Source organism: Thamnophis elegans, chromosome 15 (assembly GCF_009769535.1).
Source record: "Thamnophis elegans isolate rThaEle1 chromosome 15, rThaEle1.pri, whole genome shotgun sequence".
Classification (NCBI taxonomy): Eukaryota; Metazoa; Chordata; class Lepidosauria; order Squamata; family Colubridae; genus Thamnophis; species Thamnophis elegans.
In genome coordinates this window covers 6,319,940-6,336,073 of record NC_045555.1, presented here as the reverse complement: position 1 = coordinate 6,336,073, position 16,134 = coordinate 6,319,940, and the positions used below count along the sequence as shown (strand labels likewise).

General features: G+C 46.9%; 1 protein-coding gene across 4 annotated transcripts in view; it reads right to left on the bottom strand.

The window, feature by feature from the left end:
* The window catches only part of KIF1B (kinesin family member 1B), a 135,129-nt gene that overhangs the window by 51,177 nt on the left and 67,818 nt on the right, over positions 1–16,134 (bottom strand). For 3 of the 4 annotated variants that reach the window (XM_032231503.1, XM_032231500.1, XM_032231501.1), the window contains exons 16-20: positions 15,776–15,855; positions 15,037–15,143; positions 14,038–14,121; positions 12,727–12,907; positions 10,739–10,811 (exon numbers count right to left, since the gene is read on the bottom strand). In XM_032231503.1, the coding sequence (XP_032087394.1) occupies positions 10,739–10,811; positions 12,727–12,907; positions 14,038–14,121; positions 15,037–15,143; positions 15,776–15,855 (525 nt within the window). Of the gene's footprint in view, positions 1–4,211; positions 6,718–10,738; positions 10,812–12,726; positions 12,908–14,037; positions 14,122–15,036; positions 15,144–15,775; positions 15,856–16,134 lie in introns of those variants that run through there. The other variant, XM_032231502.1, reaches the window with a different exon arrangement.

Genomic DNA, 16,134 nt, shown 5'->3' with positions numbered 1-16,134 from the left:
AAAAACGGGCCAAGTGGCCGGCGGGAGACGCATGCACATGTGCGTGGAGCTGAGCTAGGGTGACAGAGAGGGACGCAGGTTCCCCATCACAGATCTAAGGTATGAAAAAGCAAGTGGTAGAAGGGGAAGGACTAAGAACGGTAAGGCAATTTCCCAGAGACCTTCCAAAAGGCAACATTTGATCCACAGAAAGGATGCACGGACTTCTTAATTCAATAGTCAACAGTTTAAGCCAGCAAGTCTCCTGGTTTCTCAGAGGGAACAAAGAAAGTGATCGGTCGGAGACTCCAGGAAATGGAGCTCTTTAAGACTTGTGGACTTCAACTCCCAGAGCTCCTCAGCCAGAGAATTCTGGGAGTTGGAGCCCACAAGTTTTAAAATCGCCAAGGTTGGAGATTCCTGCTTTGGCAAATAAATTCAGTTCCTGGATTTATTTCAGATTACAGATAGTCCTCATCTTATTGACCGCAACCGAGCCCAGAATTTCCGTCATCAATCGCCGCGGTTGTAAAAGACAGGAATCGGGTTGTTAAGTGAATCCGGCTTCCCCATTGGCTTGGCTTGTCAGGAGGTCGCGAAAGGAGAACACGTGAACACAGCCAAGCATCTCAATTGTAATCACATCATCATGGGGAGGCCACAAAGGTCGTAAGTGTGGAAAACGTCACATATTTTTCAGTGACGTTTTAACTTTGAACGGTCACTAAATGAGCTGTTGTAAGTCGAGGATTACTTGCACTTCGAAGGAACAGAGACGTCAAATAAAGCTGAATAGAGGAACTGGACAAAAAAAATTGAAGGGGCTGTTTTGTGTGTGACTAAAATGCCCCTAGGCCAATGATGGGGAACATTTGCGGCACCGAGTGCCCAAGACGGAATGTGTGTGTGTGTGTGTGTGTGTGTGTGTGTGTGTGTGTACATACCGGAATACCAGAAATCCAAAGACTAGCCTTTTTTTGGGTCCATTTTCAGTCTTTTTTTGGGGTCCATTTTCAGGGCTATTTTCAGGCTGTTTGGGGTGCATTTTTAGGCTCTCTCTGGGCCATTTTTAAAATGGCCGAAAAATGGCCTGAAAAACAGCAGCTGACCTGTGTGCGCATGCCTGTTTTTTTGCTATTTTTCAGGCCATTTTTCGAGCCATTTTCAGGCCGTTTTCGTGCCTTTTGGGGGGGGCATGAAGATGCCCCCCAAACAGCCTGAAAATGCCCCCCAAAGGCCCAAAAATGGCCTGAAAACAGGTCCAAAAACTGTCTGTTTTTTGGGGCTCCAGCACTCGCAGGGACCAGCTGGCTGGCGCATATGTGCATGCCGGAAACCAGAAGAGCAGTTGGCAATGGCGCACATGCCCACAGAGAGGGCTCTGCCTGCCACTTCTGGCCCACGTGCCACAGATTCGCCATCTTGGCTGAAGGCCATCCCTTGACCAATAAATTACATGAATACCAGAAAAAGCAGCAATCCAGAATGTTATCATTTCAATCGACTCACGTCTTCGCAATGTGTCGGTCGATTTGCAGTTCATTCCAGGTCACTAAGAATACCAATTTTTTTTGGGAGGGGGTGTGTGAATTTGTGAGAACCACACACCTTTTCCCGGCACATGAAAGTTTAAATTAAGTTACATCCCAGGAAAAAAGGGTTCTGCATCAGAAGGAGTCACAATTTAAGAACTAGGAAAGGATCCTATTGGATCCTGAATCTTATGCCCCCTTTTCTTATCAGATTCCCCTCAATGCCAGTTTCTAAGAGAAGAACAACTAACCATGTTCTCCACACTCTTTGGTTTAAAGAAAAAAAAATTAGCTTTTTTGAGGGTTTCCAAAAATCTGCCATTTGACTCCCCAACCAAGTGACACAACAGGATTAATAAGAATGTTTTTGCAATTTATTGAAATGACTTGTTAAAAAGCACAAGCAGATCTGCTTTTCACAAAATGCAGGCCTGTTTTTTTTAAAAAAAGAAATCATCAAAACCACTTGAAAACAACAGATGGACAGTTTTCCAGATTCCATCACTTCCATCACTGGAAGAAACAATTTCCTCCTTTACAGTAACTGCGAATAAGGCTCACGCTCAAAAGCTTCGAAAATTATTTCAAAGGCAACCTAACTACAGCATTAAAATATATATTTATATATATATATTTACCTATATATTCTATACTGCTTAACAATCAGAAGGAGAAGGCGGCACAGAATGGACCGAAGAAGAATCTGGCGGAATCTATTTTGAGGAACGCAAACGTTTTCCCTGACAAACTCGGACAGATTCCTTGATTAAGGCCAATTAATGAAAACAAAGAAATGAAAGGAGAAATTAAAAGGCAGCGATAGCTTCTTTTGTTGTCTGCTGCCCAACTCAACCCTTATTTCATTGCAATCACTTTCATTTTAAAAAGGGTCCTTTTTTTTTTTGTAAGGCTCCTGCCTTGGGCAGTGGGTTGGACTAGAAGACCTCCAAAGTCCCTTCCAGCCCTATGATTCTACATTCAACTAGAAGCTCCCTCCCTCCTGTGGCCCTCAGTAGAGAAGAGGTCGGAGTAAAATTAAGGTAAAGGTTCCCCTTGCACATATGTGCTAGTCATTCTCAACTCTAGGGGGCGGTGTTCATCTCTGTTTCAAAGCCGAAGAGCCAACGCTGGGCAAAGACGTCTCCATGGTCACGTGGCCGGCGTGACTAAACGCTGAAGGCGCACGGAACGCTGTTTCCCTTCCCACCAAAGGTGGTTCCTATTTTTCTACTTGCATTTTTTTAACGTGCTTTCGAACTGCTAGGTTGGCAGAAGCTGGGACAAGTCACAGGAGCTCTCTCCGCGACACGATGCTCGGGATTCGAACCGCCGAATGGCCGACCTTTCTGATCGACAATCTCAGCATATTAGCCATTGAGCCACCGAGTCCCTAAGAGTAAAATCAATGTGGCCTAATTTACGAGCTTATGCACTGCAGTGCAAAGGAACCAGAGATGGCTGGCCTTCCACCACGAACCCTCCGCCGACTTTTAAAAGCAAACTTTTAAAAGCAAACTTTTAAAAGCAAACTTTTAAAAGCAAACTTTTAAATTTGCTTTGTGGCAAATCATCCATCACTCAAAGAAAATGTCTGTCTGCAACGAATTAATCGCCCCAGGGGAGCATCACTTGAAAAGGAGGCAATGCAGGGAGTGGGAGAAAGGAAACGGAAATAAAATTTAGAAAGCAGCAAAGAGAGGTAAAAGATCAAGGATCCCCCACTGCCGAAATTTCACAACCAATCTCAGCTTCTCAGGTTAAGAGGCCCAAGCTCTCCTCCTTAGTCCCTTTTAACAGGGATGGATAGGATCTGGCATAAAATTGGAGAGAAGAGAGACACATATGTGTGGTTATTTTTAATTCTCTTCACGTTCTTTCCTGAATCGCTCCATTAACCTGTAAGAATCGGTCTCAGCCAGGTGTTATTACTCTCCTTGTGGCCCGCCAGTGGCCAGCAGAGCCGGCAACAGACTCGGACAGTGAGGAGGTTGGGGAGGAATATGGGCCAGTCCTGGAGTCTGGAGAAGGCTCGGCTCAGGGCTCTGTGTCAGAGGTAGAGAGGGGACCAGGGCCGTATGCTAGTTATCAGCTGCCTTCAGAGTCAGACATCAGTGAGGCAGAAGAACAGCTGGAGCCTGTTCCCGCCAGAAGGGAACAGCTAAGGAACAAGGGTCGATTTGGGAGTAAAGGCACAGGTGGACAGTGAATGGCCACTCTCATAGGGAATAAAGAGGAGTGAAAGGGGAGAGGAGTTTGCAGGAGACAATTAGTTCAATTCATTAGGGTTGCAAATCCGTTCCTGACTTCTTGCCAAGTAATTGCTGCTACAGCTTGGCGTTTGGAAGATATCGGCCTGGCAGCTCTTCAAGCCTGATAAAGATCTGCACTTGTGAACTCTCAGGAAAGACTGTTGGCCGGGACTTGGCTGGAGAGGAATTCCCTTTAACCTAAATAAAAAGAGGTTTTATCGGGACGAGGAGTCGGCTTCATGATCTTGGGAAGCCTCGGTCAGAACAACCCCTAAATCCTATCCTACAGGAGAGAATTCCGATTTTTCACAGGCACTAAAACTCTTGGCTCCATTTGTGTAGAGCAAAATTGTGCTTCCAACTACAAAATTGGGCACAAAAAACCCCGACTGCTAAAAATTTGGCTCCAGAGAGGCTGGGAAATCAAAGGTACTTTTTAATGTATCTGTGCTTTTTTTTTTAAGGGGGGGAGGAGTTTTAGCTGGTCGGAGAATCATGCACTAAATTAATGCTTTTGAAATCTCTGGCTGGAGCTCTGTGGTTAAAAACTCAACACAAATGCTCGAGGGGGGGGGGATTTTTGGAAGCAGGAAACCAAAAGGAATACATACCAATAGGTGCTGTCAGCAGTTTCTGCTTGCCTTGGGCTGTGTCTTCCTATAGGCAATGTACATTCATCTTATCTGACTGTGAAGGTCTCTGTTTTTGCAAACAGCTCTTTAAGAGCACAACTGGATGTAAATGAGAAAACTGCTGTCAATTCCCTCCCTCCCCCAGTGGGACCCTCGGAAGAAACCACCAGAGCTCCACAACCAGCATAAAAGTTCTTTTGGAGGTCTGACTCCTGGCCAGCCGCTTGGGTCTCTTCCCGTTGAACCCCAAAGCAGCGAAATCTGCTCTGATTGGTGATATAACAACACGCAAACACCCCATAACACAACTGAAAACTTTAGAGGAATTAGCTACCCTGTCTTAATCCTCCGCCCTGATTCAAAAAGCTTTTAAGAGGTGACTTTTTCGAGGCGTCTAAAAAGGAAAAAACGGAGAGGCATAGAAATACAATCCCAATAAAATACAAAACTTGAAGTGGGAAGCTTCCCGGATAAGCCTTGCTGATTGCCCAAAGATCGACACAAATGGGGGTTAAAAGGTCCCCATTTTGTGTTCATTATCCCCCCCCCCTAAAAAAAAAAGATGATACGCTGACAGTTCCCAAATTGACACAGAGGCCTTCCCTCAAGGCCAAAGTGAGGGATTTTCACAATTAAAAAGAAAAAAAAACAGAAAACACCAAATGTTTCACAGGCGGTTGACAGATAGGTAGAAAATGTACGGTCTTGTGATCTGAATGTCGGTCGGCAAAGGTCCTCTTTTGAGGCCCGAGGTCAATGGTTTGCGGACACTCCCCACGTTTCCCCCCCTCCCCACCCCTCCCTTGTCAGGATGGGCGTAGCTCTCTTCCACCGACGGGAGAGTCAAACTGTGGTTTCTCGGCTGGCTTTCAGGTTTGGGGCGGAGAACTGCCGCCTCATGCGTGGAGGAGTCACAAACTGGTTGCAGGGGTTCGGCCGATCGGCCGGTCTGGCTCGGCTCTCCAGGCTGCCGGGAGGGCTGTAAGATTGCCAGTGCTGGTGAAGGTGGCGCCTCTGGTGAAAGGATTGCAGATCTTGGGGTTGGCTTGCGCCCGGGGAGGGCGAGGACTCGGAGGAGTCTGACAACTGGCGCCGGAAACCCCTCTGCTGGCCGTTGAGGGAATGGCTTCTCCAGCGCCCGGGGGTGGAGGGGTTGGGCTGCAGAGGGCAAGGCTGAGGCTGCAGCTTCAAGGGTTGCCTCTTGATCTGGATCTGATCCGGAGATTTCTGCGGCCCGATCTTGTTCCAAAGCGGAGGAGGGTCTTTGGGGACCACGGGGGCTTTAGCAGGCAGGGGTTGGATCTCCTCGGTCTTCTTCTCTTCCTCCTTGGGGATTCTTACTTCGATGACCTCGTTTTCGGTGATGATGATGTGGGTGCCCGGGCTCCAGGAGTTCCGGTGGGTCGGGTTGCTTTTGAAAGGAAAGCGGGGCTTACGGTTCTCCGGAGGGATGAAACGGTGCGGCGTGTTCTGCCGGCGGAGCTGTTTGGTGATCTCTTGCTGCTGCAGGTTCTTGAACCGGGTTTGTTCCTGCTTCATCCAGCGCAGCCGTCCACGCCTGAAGGCAGGGTCTTCCTCCATTAACAAGGAAACCCGGCCCTCTTTGTCAGAGCCATTCTTCCCATCCTCCTTTACATTTCCTTCTGCTCTGACTGGGCCGGGGAGCTCTTTCGGTTTCGCAGCAGCTGTGGCGGGCAGCCCTTTTGGCTCTTGGGAGCTCATGAGCGGCAGCACCTTCTCCATTTTGAGCATCTTGTTCCTCAGGACTTTAATCTCCTCGTCCTTCATGTTATTCTGCTTTTTCACCTCCTGCAGGATGTCTTCCAGCTTGTCGATGTGAACCTTAAGGTCGTCCACGTCGGCGATACCTTTCCCGCTCAGCAGGAGGTCCTCGATCTTCTCGTCGCCCACCCCCACCGTGTCCCAAACGTCTCGGGCCACGGCGCGCCACGAGTCACGCTCATTGGGATCCTTCTTCCCGTACAGGGCGCAGAGTTCTTTCATCTTGACGATGGCCAGGGCTTCAATCTCCTGCCGGGTGTGCCGGAAATCATTGAGCGCGACCTCGTAGCAGATCTCCTTCACGGCTTGGATCTTGAGATCTGAAACGGTCACCCACCGGGAGTCCTTGCTGAGGCGTCGGCGCTGAGGGATCTGATACATTTTGATGGGCTCTCGCTTCTTGCCGCTGCTGGGGAGGCCGCATTTTTTAACAATGGTTTGCAACTTGCTGGGGGGCAGCTTCTCTCTCAGGGAAGTAATCAGCCGCCAGCTCTCCTCACAAGACCGCTTGTCCGAATCATCCCCACTATCAGAGTCTGCATCCTTTGGGGAAAAAAAACAATCGAGAGGTGGCCCCATAATAAACAAAATTAAAATTTGGAGAAAAGAAGGAAAATTCTGAACAAGAAAAAAAAAAGGACAACTCAAAATTAGGGAAAACGATTCAGGGAGGGGAGGAAAAGCAAAAGGAACAAAGGAAGGGAGTGAACGTCTAACTGGCGTCTTAAACTATTCCTAACGGTCTTCGGTAGACTTCTTTAATTCCAGACATATCTAAATTTCGTGGGATTTTTAATTCTTCGAGAATATGCCAAGGCTTCCCCAAAATCCAATCTGTATGAAATTCTTAGAAGAGCCAAAACCAAGTACCTGAAGAGAGGTGGACGTAACACTTCGTGCTATTGGTGTCCAAAACCCGCCAAACTTTTTTTTTTTTTTTTGGCCTGGTTACAGCCGTCAAGTTATTTCATTAGAGAGGGGGGAAAGAGACTCTTCTCTCCACAAGGAGTGATTCCCGACAGTCATCGCAGAATGATCAGACGGACAGCCAAGGTTAGGTGGAGTTAACACTGGGTTAGTAAGTGCTGTGCACGTGGATTCAGATTGACAGTCCAGTCGACTAGAAAAGCAGCCAGAAAAGGGTTAGAGAATGAGAGAGAAACCAAGTTCAGAAGTAGCCGCTAGCGTCAAGGTTAGAAATAGTGTCATAACAGTGGTTAAGTAAAATCTAAGTTGAAATCCACCCTCAATCATGGAAATTCCCTGGGCCAGTTCACACCCCACTCCCACCCTCACACCCCTGTCTCACAGGGTTGGAGGTAAAGAATGCTATACATGCCACCTGGAGAAAAAGTGGGTTATAAATCTGACAAAGAAAACAATACAAATGCCGTCACAAAAATCTTTATTTTTATTTTTTGGGGCCAGCCAAAAAAAAAAAGGGCTAGCTATGTTCTTTCCATTTGCCAGTGAGCCTTAGTTTAAAGGCAGAAATGCCTTTCGGTTATTACAGATCATCTTAAACATGCCCAAGACTTTTTGGGGGAAAAGAAAGGGAAATCTTGTTAAGGTTTTCCACCGTTCCACATCTCACTTTCATGCCTATGAACCGACCCATACGTTTTGCCTACTTGTTGCAAACTTCATGCTTTTTTTATTGCAGTCACATAAAATGATTCTATATTATTAATAAAGTTGGTGAAGAGGTAAGAAAAAAAACCACTCCGAACAAGCTTTGAATAAATTTCCCCCAGAGGTTCCAAGTATTATTCTACCATGCACCCAGTGGGGGGGATTCAACCCACTTAACAACCAGTTCGCTGAAAATGCCAGTGTGCACACATGCACCGCTTCTGCCACGTGGCGAGGGTCGACCGAGCAGCCTTTTGGGGCCTGCTCCACTCCACTCCACTCCACTCCACTCCAGGGCAGCGGCTGCTTCTCTTCGCTGCTGCACTTGCTGGGAGAGACAACATCTCTTGTGCAATTTAGCAGGTGTGAGCTTCCACTTTCCTCTAAGCCCCATCTTAGCGCGCAGCACAAAGAAGCAGCAGCCATGTTAGCAACCCTAATCCGAACTGCAGAAAATCGTAACAACTGGTTCGCCCGAACCGATCCAAACCGGTTGAATCCCAGCCCTGCATGCACCTGAGATTTAATCGGAAATGTACTTATTCGGGCTCGGGGTCTATAATATTGACTTAATTACCTAAGAAGGTATATATCCCCACCAACTATTCCCTAGACCAGGGGTCAGTAAACTGTGGCTCTGGAGCCGCATGTGGCTCTTTCATCCCTCTGCTGTGGCTCCGTTGCCAGTCAGCACCGCAATTTTGAGAGGAGCTTCCGGTTTGGGGGAGGGGGAAGCAGGGTGCGCCAAAAGGAGACTCTATGGCAAGGGGCAGGTTTTCTGGTCAGCTCCACAATTGATAGGGCTTTTGGTTAGGACAGATAGAGGAAAAAGGACGCCGCACTAGGAGGAGACTCTATGGTGGGGAAACCAGACTTCTGGTCGGCTCCAGAATTGAACAGGGGGCTTCCGGTTAGGACCTTTGTGGCTCTTTGAGTATTTAAGGTTGCTGACCCCTGCCCTAGACCATACTGCACAGCATTCCTAAAATGCCAGAAATTGATGCCTGGGCGGCTTTGAATACTGCTGAAAGAAGGACGATGTAGGAAAAGTGGACCATTGCCATGAATTGTATTCCATTCATGGAAAGAAAGTTAGGAATGAAACTCTGTGATTGAGGTATTTTGGCACTACTGCATATACATTTTGTTTTTTTAAAGTTATGTTAAAAATAAATAGCTACAGACACATTTTTGTGAAAAGGACGGTCTTTGATGTGGTCCATGATTCTCAAATATGCAAACAGGATAATTAGATTCTTATCAAAGGGGGGGGGAAGGGTTGGGGGAAGAACCAATTTCTAATGATGACCAAAGAGACTACAGGTAGTACTCAACTTACAATTACTATATTTTTTGGATTATAAGACGCACCTTTTTCCCCTCAAAAAAGAGGCTGAAAATCTGGGTGTGTCTTATACACTGAATGCAGCATTTTTTGCCTCCCGAATCTCCGCCCCTTCACCAAAATAACCGTGCATAGCTTTTAGAAGGCTTTCAGGGAGCTCCTGGGGGCTGGGGAGGGCAGAAATAAGTGAAGAATGGCCCGTTTTATCCATGCCCTTTTTTTGACAAAAAATAGGCCGTTTTTTGCTCGTTTTTGCCCCTACCCCGGAGCACTCTAAAAGCCTCCTAAGGGCTATCCATGCCCTTTTTGGGGGGGGGGGGAAGTGGGCCTGTTTTTGTGAAAAATGGGCCGTTTTGGGAGGTTTGCAGAGTGCAAAAACTTTTTTTTAAATACGGTATTCATTTAGTGACTATTCAAAGTTGCAACAGCACTGAAGCGACTGATGATCATTTTTCGCACTAGTGACCATTGCGGCATCCCCGTGGTCATGTGACCAAAATTCAGATGCTGGGCAACTGGGCATGTATTTATGACGGTTGCAATGTGCTGGTATAATGTGTTCTCCTTTTGCGACCTTCTGACAAGCGACACCAATGGGGAAGCCAGATAGCAATAGCCATTAGACTTATATACCGCTTCATAGTGCTTTTACAGCCCTCTCTAAGTAATTTGTGGAGTCAGCACCTTGCCCCCCAACAATCTGGGTCCTCATTGGACCGACCTCAGAAGGATGGCAGGCTGACAAACCGGTCAGGATCGAACTGCTAGCAGTGGGCAGAGTTAGCCTGAAATACCGCATTCTAACCACTGCGCCACCATGGCTCTTAAGATTCACTTCACAACCCTGCAGTGTTTCACTTAACTGTGGCAAGGAAAGGTTTGTAAACTGGGGCAAAACTCAGTAAATAACTGTCTGGCTCGGCAAAGGAAATCTTGGGCTGAATCGTGGTCGTAAGTCGAGAACTATCTTATATGCTCTTTTCACAGACTAGGAAGTTGGAAAGTCATTTTTTTTCCTTTGTAGCTCCCTCTTCATCACCTCGTTTGAGGGAGATGAAAGGCTCGATCTGCAAGCCCCCCGATTCTCCCTCCCTCATGCACGGCCATTTCTTTTGCTAAAGATTCAGACTCCATGCAGGGCAGGACAAAGACAGAGAGATTAAAGGCATGCATCACCCACAGCCGTCATTCTGGAGATCCCGGAGGGAGGGGGGGGGGACCAAACCTGGCAGGCAAACAGATCTAGGCACCTCTCTTCTGGAGGACCCCCAGTTAGTACTTGGTGACTCTTTAAGACCCATCTCCACCCTCCTTCGGGGGAGTGGCAAGGAAATTTCAGAAAGGTCTGGAATTGGGGCATGAGGTGTGCAGAGTAACAACAGATCAACACCTGAGACTTTTTTTAGTCTGTCTGTTGAAGAAACCTAACTCGGTGTTGAACTGGAGAAAGAGAGAGAGAGAGACTGAGGCATTGTCTGGTAACAATGTAAAACCAAAACAGCATACTAACAGCCAAAGGGAAACTAACTCTGGGAATAAGATGGAAATCTCCCTCAAAATTGGCCTGAGTATGGCAGGGACACCTACCAGCCTCTGCTGCTCCAGTAAGAGGTCGGCTTCTTCTTTCTCCTTCTTGTACAGAATCTCCATCTCTTGAAGCCTGCAGAGAGACACAGGAACTGCTTACTGTTTTGACCGAGGCTTCCTGAGAGCATGAAGCAGACTCTTGGTCCCAACAAAAAACCCTTTTATTAATTGACTGTGAATTCTGCTCATTCACATCCAGCAAAGTCTTTCAAGGGAGGATTTACAGCCACAGGCCTTATCTGGCTTGGAGAGCTGCCAGGCCGAGATCTGTAAAACTTGGCCAGGAGTCTCGGAGAGTCACAAACCAATTAAGTGAACTAATGGTCTCCTGCAAACTCCACTCCCCTTTCGCTCCTCTTTTATTTCCTCTGGGAGGGACCATTCATCGTCCACCTGTGGCCTTACTCCCAAGTCGACCCCTGTTCCTTAGCTGTTCCCTTCCTCTGGCCACCCTGCACATGCGCACACTGGGAACAAGCTCCAGCTGTTCGTCTGCCTCACTGATGTCTGACTCCGAAGGCAGCTGATAACTGTCATACGGCCCTGGCCCCCTCTCTGCCTCCGACACAGAGCCCTCATCAGAGCCTCCCCCAGACTCCAGGACTGGTCCATGTTCCTCCCCAACCTCCTCACTGTCCAAATCTGCTACCAGCTTCGATGGCTGCTGGCGAGCCAGAACACTTACTAGGGAGTCCATGAATTGCAGCTGTTAGTAAAACAATTGTTGGAAGTCACAACGGCAATGAAAAAAATTGGACTTACAACCTAGGACCCCTGCAGCATCTCCACAGTCGCATGATCACAATGTGGGGGCATCTGACTCAAAACTCTTTCAAAACTACAGAGGCAAAAGTCTAGTAAGAGAGCTTTTACCTGTTTGTTGGAATGTGCCATTCATTATTTATTTGAAGCCCAAAGCACCAATTTGCATCCAAAACAGGACTATGAACAGAATTCATAGTCAAAGATCGCACAACATAAATTTTGGGCTCAATCGTGGTCATAAGTTGAGGACTATCTAGAAAATGTTTGGAGTTAGAAAAGGTGCTCCAGATTCCTCCTAATTTTTTGGCTCCTCCAGACTTAAGATCACTCCTCCAACAATGGATACAAATTTTTAGAAACTTACTCTGTCAGCTTGAATCATATTTGGAGCAAAATAAACACAAGTAGTTCGTAAGGAATGAATCTGGCTAATAAATCATAAACAATTCTCTTTCTCAGGAATGAGCAAATGTCTCTCTATCAAACGAAGCACCGTCAGAAAGACAGTGAAGAGAGGAACATGGCTAAAAAGGAATTGGACATGGCTACAGTGGTCTAGAGAAAAGAAAGACTAGAAGTGACATGATAGCGATCCAATAGTTGAAGGGGTGCCACAAAGAAGGGGGGGGGGTTTCCACCTATTCTCCAATTCCATTGGTGAATGTGATTTATGAGACAGACTGGAGGGGGGAGGAAACAGGGGTAAAGTTCAACCACAATTAAAATGAGATCAGATCTGACTGCAATAGGGTATTGCTGAAATGGTGTTCCTAATAAATGACTGGATTTCTTTTGAAACTTGGCTCGAGGCTCATGAATTAATTAGGGCATTTTTCGGAAACCTGACACAAAGCCCCTGAAGGCAGGACAAGAAGCAAGGGATGGAAACTAATCAAGGAGAGAAGTAACCTAGGACTAAGAAGGAATTTTCTGGCAGTGAGAACCCTTAATCAGTGGAATGACTTGCTTTCAGAAGTTGTGAATGCTTGAACTCTGTACGTTTTTAAGAAGAGATTGGACAACTATTTGTCTGGAATGGCATGGGTCTCCTATTCAAGCAGAGGGTTGGACTAGAAGACCTCCAAGTCCTTTCCATCTCTGTTAATTTGAATGTTATCTGTTGCTCTGAAGACGGCGTGTATGATGTTCCAGTTCAAAGGGATTCAATACTCTGCTTCCATTTCACTGGTGACAATGCAGATTTAAGTTTAGTTTCTCCTTACCTTTTCTCCATCTCCTGCTTCATATCAATTCCCTGCTTCTCCAGCAATTCTCTCTGGGCAAAAGTCCAGTCGACTGGTTCGGAGGGAGTCTCAGCCGAGGGCGTCTTCTCTCTTTCAGCCCTCGCCTGCTCAGGGTGGTTGAAGCGGAAGACGTGGTTTTTGCCCATAATAATGCGATTTCCTGGAGGAGCAAGAAAAGAGGGTTTACATTAAAATATATTCCTTCATTTATCTAATCACCTTTTGTTTAATTCTAACATTTCACTACTAATCATATACTTATACAATTCTAATATTATTACACATTAAAATACTTTCATAAAATGTTTTACTTTACTTTCCCTTTCTTTTTCCTTTATCCAACGTCTTTTACCCCCATCCAAATTTTTCGGCTACTTTTTTTTTAGGGGGGAGGGGCGTTCCCTCCCAAACCCTTCTTTTAGGTTTTTTAAGCCTTTCATTTCATCTGCCTTTAAATCTATATTTTAACTATACATTCCAGATTTCTTCCCCTCTCTACCTTTGCCCACTATCTAGTTTTAAAGCTATTTGTTCTAATCTCTGTCTCTTTTCCCCAACTACCGTATTTTTCGGACTATGAGACGCACCAAGATTTCGAAGAGGTAAGTAAGAAAAAAATGTTTTTGTCCTCCCCGATCCCCAGGAGCACCCTACAAGCTTCAGCAGGGATGTGGAGAAGGCAAAAATGCCCGTTTTTGTGAAAAGCGGGCTGTTTTCTGCAAAAAACAGGGGCATTTTTGCCTTCCTTGAGCCCTGATAAAGCCTGGGGGTTGGGGGAAGGCAAAAACTCCTCCGTTTTTGCAAAAATAGGGTGTGGGGGTGGGGCTTCATGAGGCCAAAATATGGCTTTATCCAGTGTATAAAACGCACCAACATTTCCACACTCTTTTTTTTGGGGGGGGGGGAAATGTGTCATACTCTGAAAAATACAGTATCTTCTGTTTCTTGAAGGGAGATTGATGGGAGAGTGCATGGTCAACCTTAGTGTTTATCAACTTTGGCAACTTGAAGATGTCGGGACTCCAACACCTAGGAGTTCACACATCTTCAAGTTACCGAAGTTGAGAAACTCTAGTCTACATACCGAAGGACCTCCATTCAATGCCCAACAGTTATGAAAATGCCTGGCAAAGCCGCAAAGCTCTTCCCAATGACTAGCCAATGCTAATAATGGTGGACTAGCCAGGCCAGCATCCACACCGGGAATAAAATAATATCCCGGTAGCATAAAATGGAGCCAGACAGTCAGGCATTCAAGACACATGTCCTCATGAAGATACACATTTTTACCTGAACGCAGCTGTACTGGCTGGATCACCCTTTTGCCGTTGACGTAGGTTTCTGAGCACTCACACGGTTCCAGGATGACAATCACTAGAAGCAGAAAACACTCAAGTCACCGTCTGAACCGTTGAGAGATCCAATGTATATGAAGGACAGAGTCCTGGGGGAAGCTGGCCGGGAGGTTTTAAAACAGGGGTCCCTGGGTCGTGGCCATTGCGGAACCGGGCTGTGCAAGTGACAGGCTGGTGCGTGCCAACCTATTGCTTGTGTGTTATGGCTCACCAGCGGTCAGAGGAACTGGTGGCAGACTCAAACAGGAGGAGGAGGTTGGGGAGGAAGATGGGCCAGTCCTGGAGTCTGGGGAAGGCTCTGAGGAGGGCTCTGTATCGGAGGCATGGAGGGGGCCAGAGCCGGATGCCAGTCATCAGCTGCCTTCGGAGTGAGGCAGAAGAACAGCTGGAGCCTGTTCCCAATGTGCGCATGCACAGAGCTGTCAGAAGAAGGGAACAGCTAAGGAACAAGTACTGACTTGGGAGTAAAGGCATGAGTGGCCCCTCTCATAGGGAATAAAGAGGAGCGAAGGTGGGGAGGGGAGTTTGCAGGAGACAATTCGTTCAATTTATTAGGGTGAAGATCTATTCCTGACTTCTTGCCAAGTAATTGCTGCTACAGCATGGAGTTTAAAAGATATCGGCCTGGCAGCTCTCCAAGCCTGATAAAGATCTGCACTTGTGAACTCTCAGGAAAGACTGTTGGCTGGGACTTGGCTGGAGAGGAATTCCCTTTAACCTAAATAAAAGAGGTTTTATTGGGACGAGGAGTCGGCTTCATGATCTTGGGAAGCCTAGGTGAGAATATTGTGTAAGTTCAGCTGTGTGCACGCACACATGCACCAGCAGCCACTCACACAGCCTGGTTAAAAACAGGCCGTAACCCAGTAATGGGCTGTGTCCTGGGAGTTAGAGACCCTTGTTTTAAAATATCCAGGTTCCACCTGCTGCTTACCGCTGCCGTTGGGGTTCCTCTCGCTTCGGAAAATGCAGTGCTCCTCTTTGATATGAGCCCCACTCAGGACGATGTCTTGGCGTCGTTCAGCATCCGCCTGACCAACCCTGTATCCAAAAGAGAGAAGCTCTAAGGCATTGTCACAGCTTCTAAAAACAGGTAAGTGGAGGAAGTTGGGGAGGAACATAGGCCAGTCCTGGAGGCTGGGACGAGGGCTCTGTGTTGGAGGCAGAGATGGGGCCAAGGCAGTTGGTCATCTTCCTTCAGAGCTAGACATCAGTGAGGCAGAGGAACAGCTGGAGCCTGTTCCCAGTGTGCGCATCAGAGGTGGGTTTCAAATCCCGGCACTACCGGTTCAGAGTTGACTTGGGAGTAAGGCCACAGGTAGACGGTGAATGGCTCCTCCCAAAGGAAATAAAAGAGGAGCGAAAAGGGAGTGGGCTTTTGCAGGAAACCATTCATTCGTTCATTTCAGGAGTGGGGAGATCTGTCCGTGAATCTCAGAGACTCTGTGCCAAGTCTTTCCTCGCACAGCACCTCAGTTGGAAAATATTCACATGGCAACTTTCCAAGATAAGGTCTGTGGTCATAACTTTACCAGGCCTTTGCTGAATGTGAATGAGAGGAATTCACATTTGTCTAATAAAAGGGCTTTTATCGGGACCAGGAATCTGTTTCGTGCTATTTGGGGACACGTCAGAGCAACAGGATCAAAAATGATTCAGCTCATGCTGCTTACCGAGTTATGCCATCTTTGATGTAATAAAGCAGGCACTCAGACATCAGGGGGTCCTCATTCAGGTTGACAAGATGAGGGGTCTGAAACAAACATGGCATTCCTTGAATTACAGGCCCTGTTCCCCACAGGGGCTTCTTACAGAAGAGCTGGCAATTTCAAAATCCAAAGCTGCTTTGGCCCTCCAGGAAGGAAAACAAATCAATTCTTGAATGGAAGGAAATTTTATTGCAGTGCAGGAAGAGAACGCCAATAAAGGAGGATATTCATGGCTCAGGGTTGAAATTAGGGGGTCCTCGGTGCGCTCCGAGCTTGGTTGTTTTCTTGCGGATGTTTCTTTCCCAAACTACACTATATTGTCC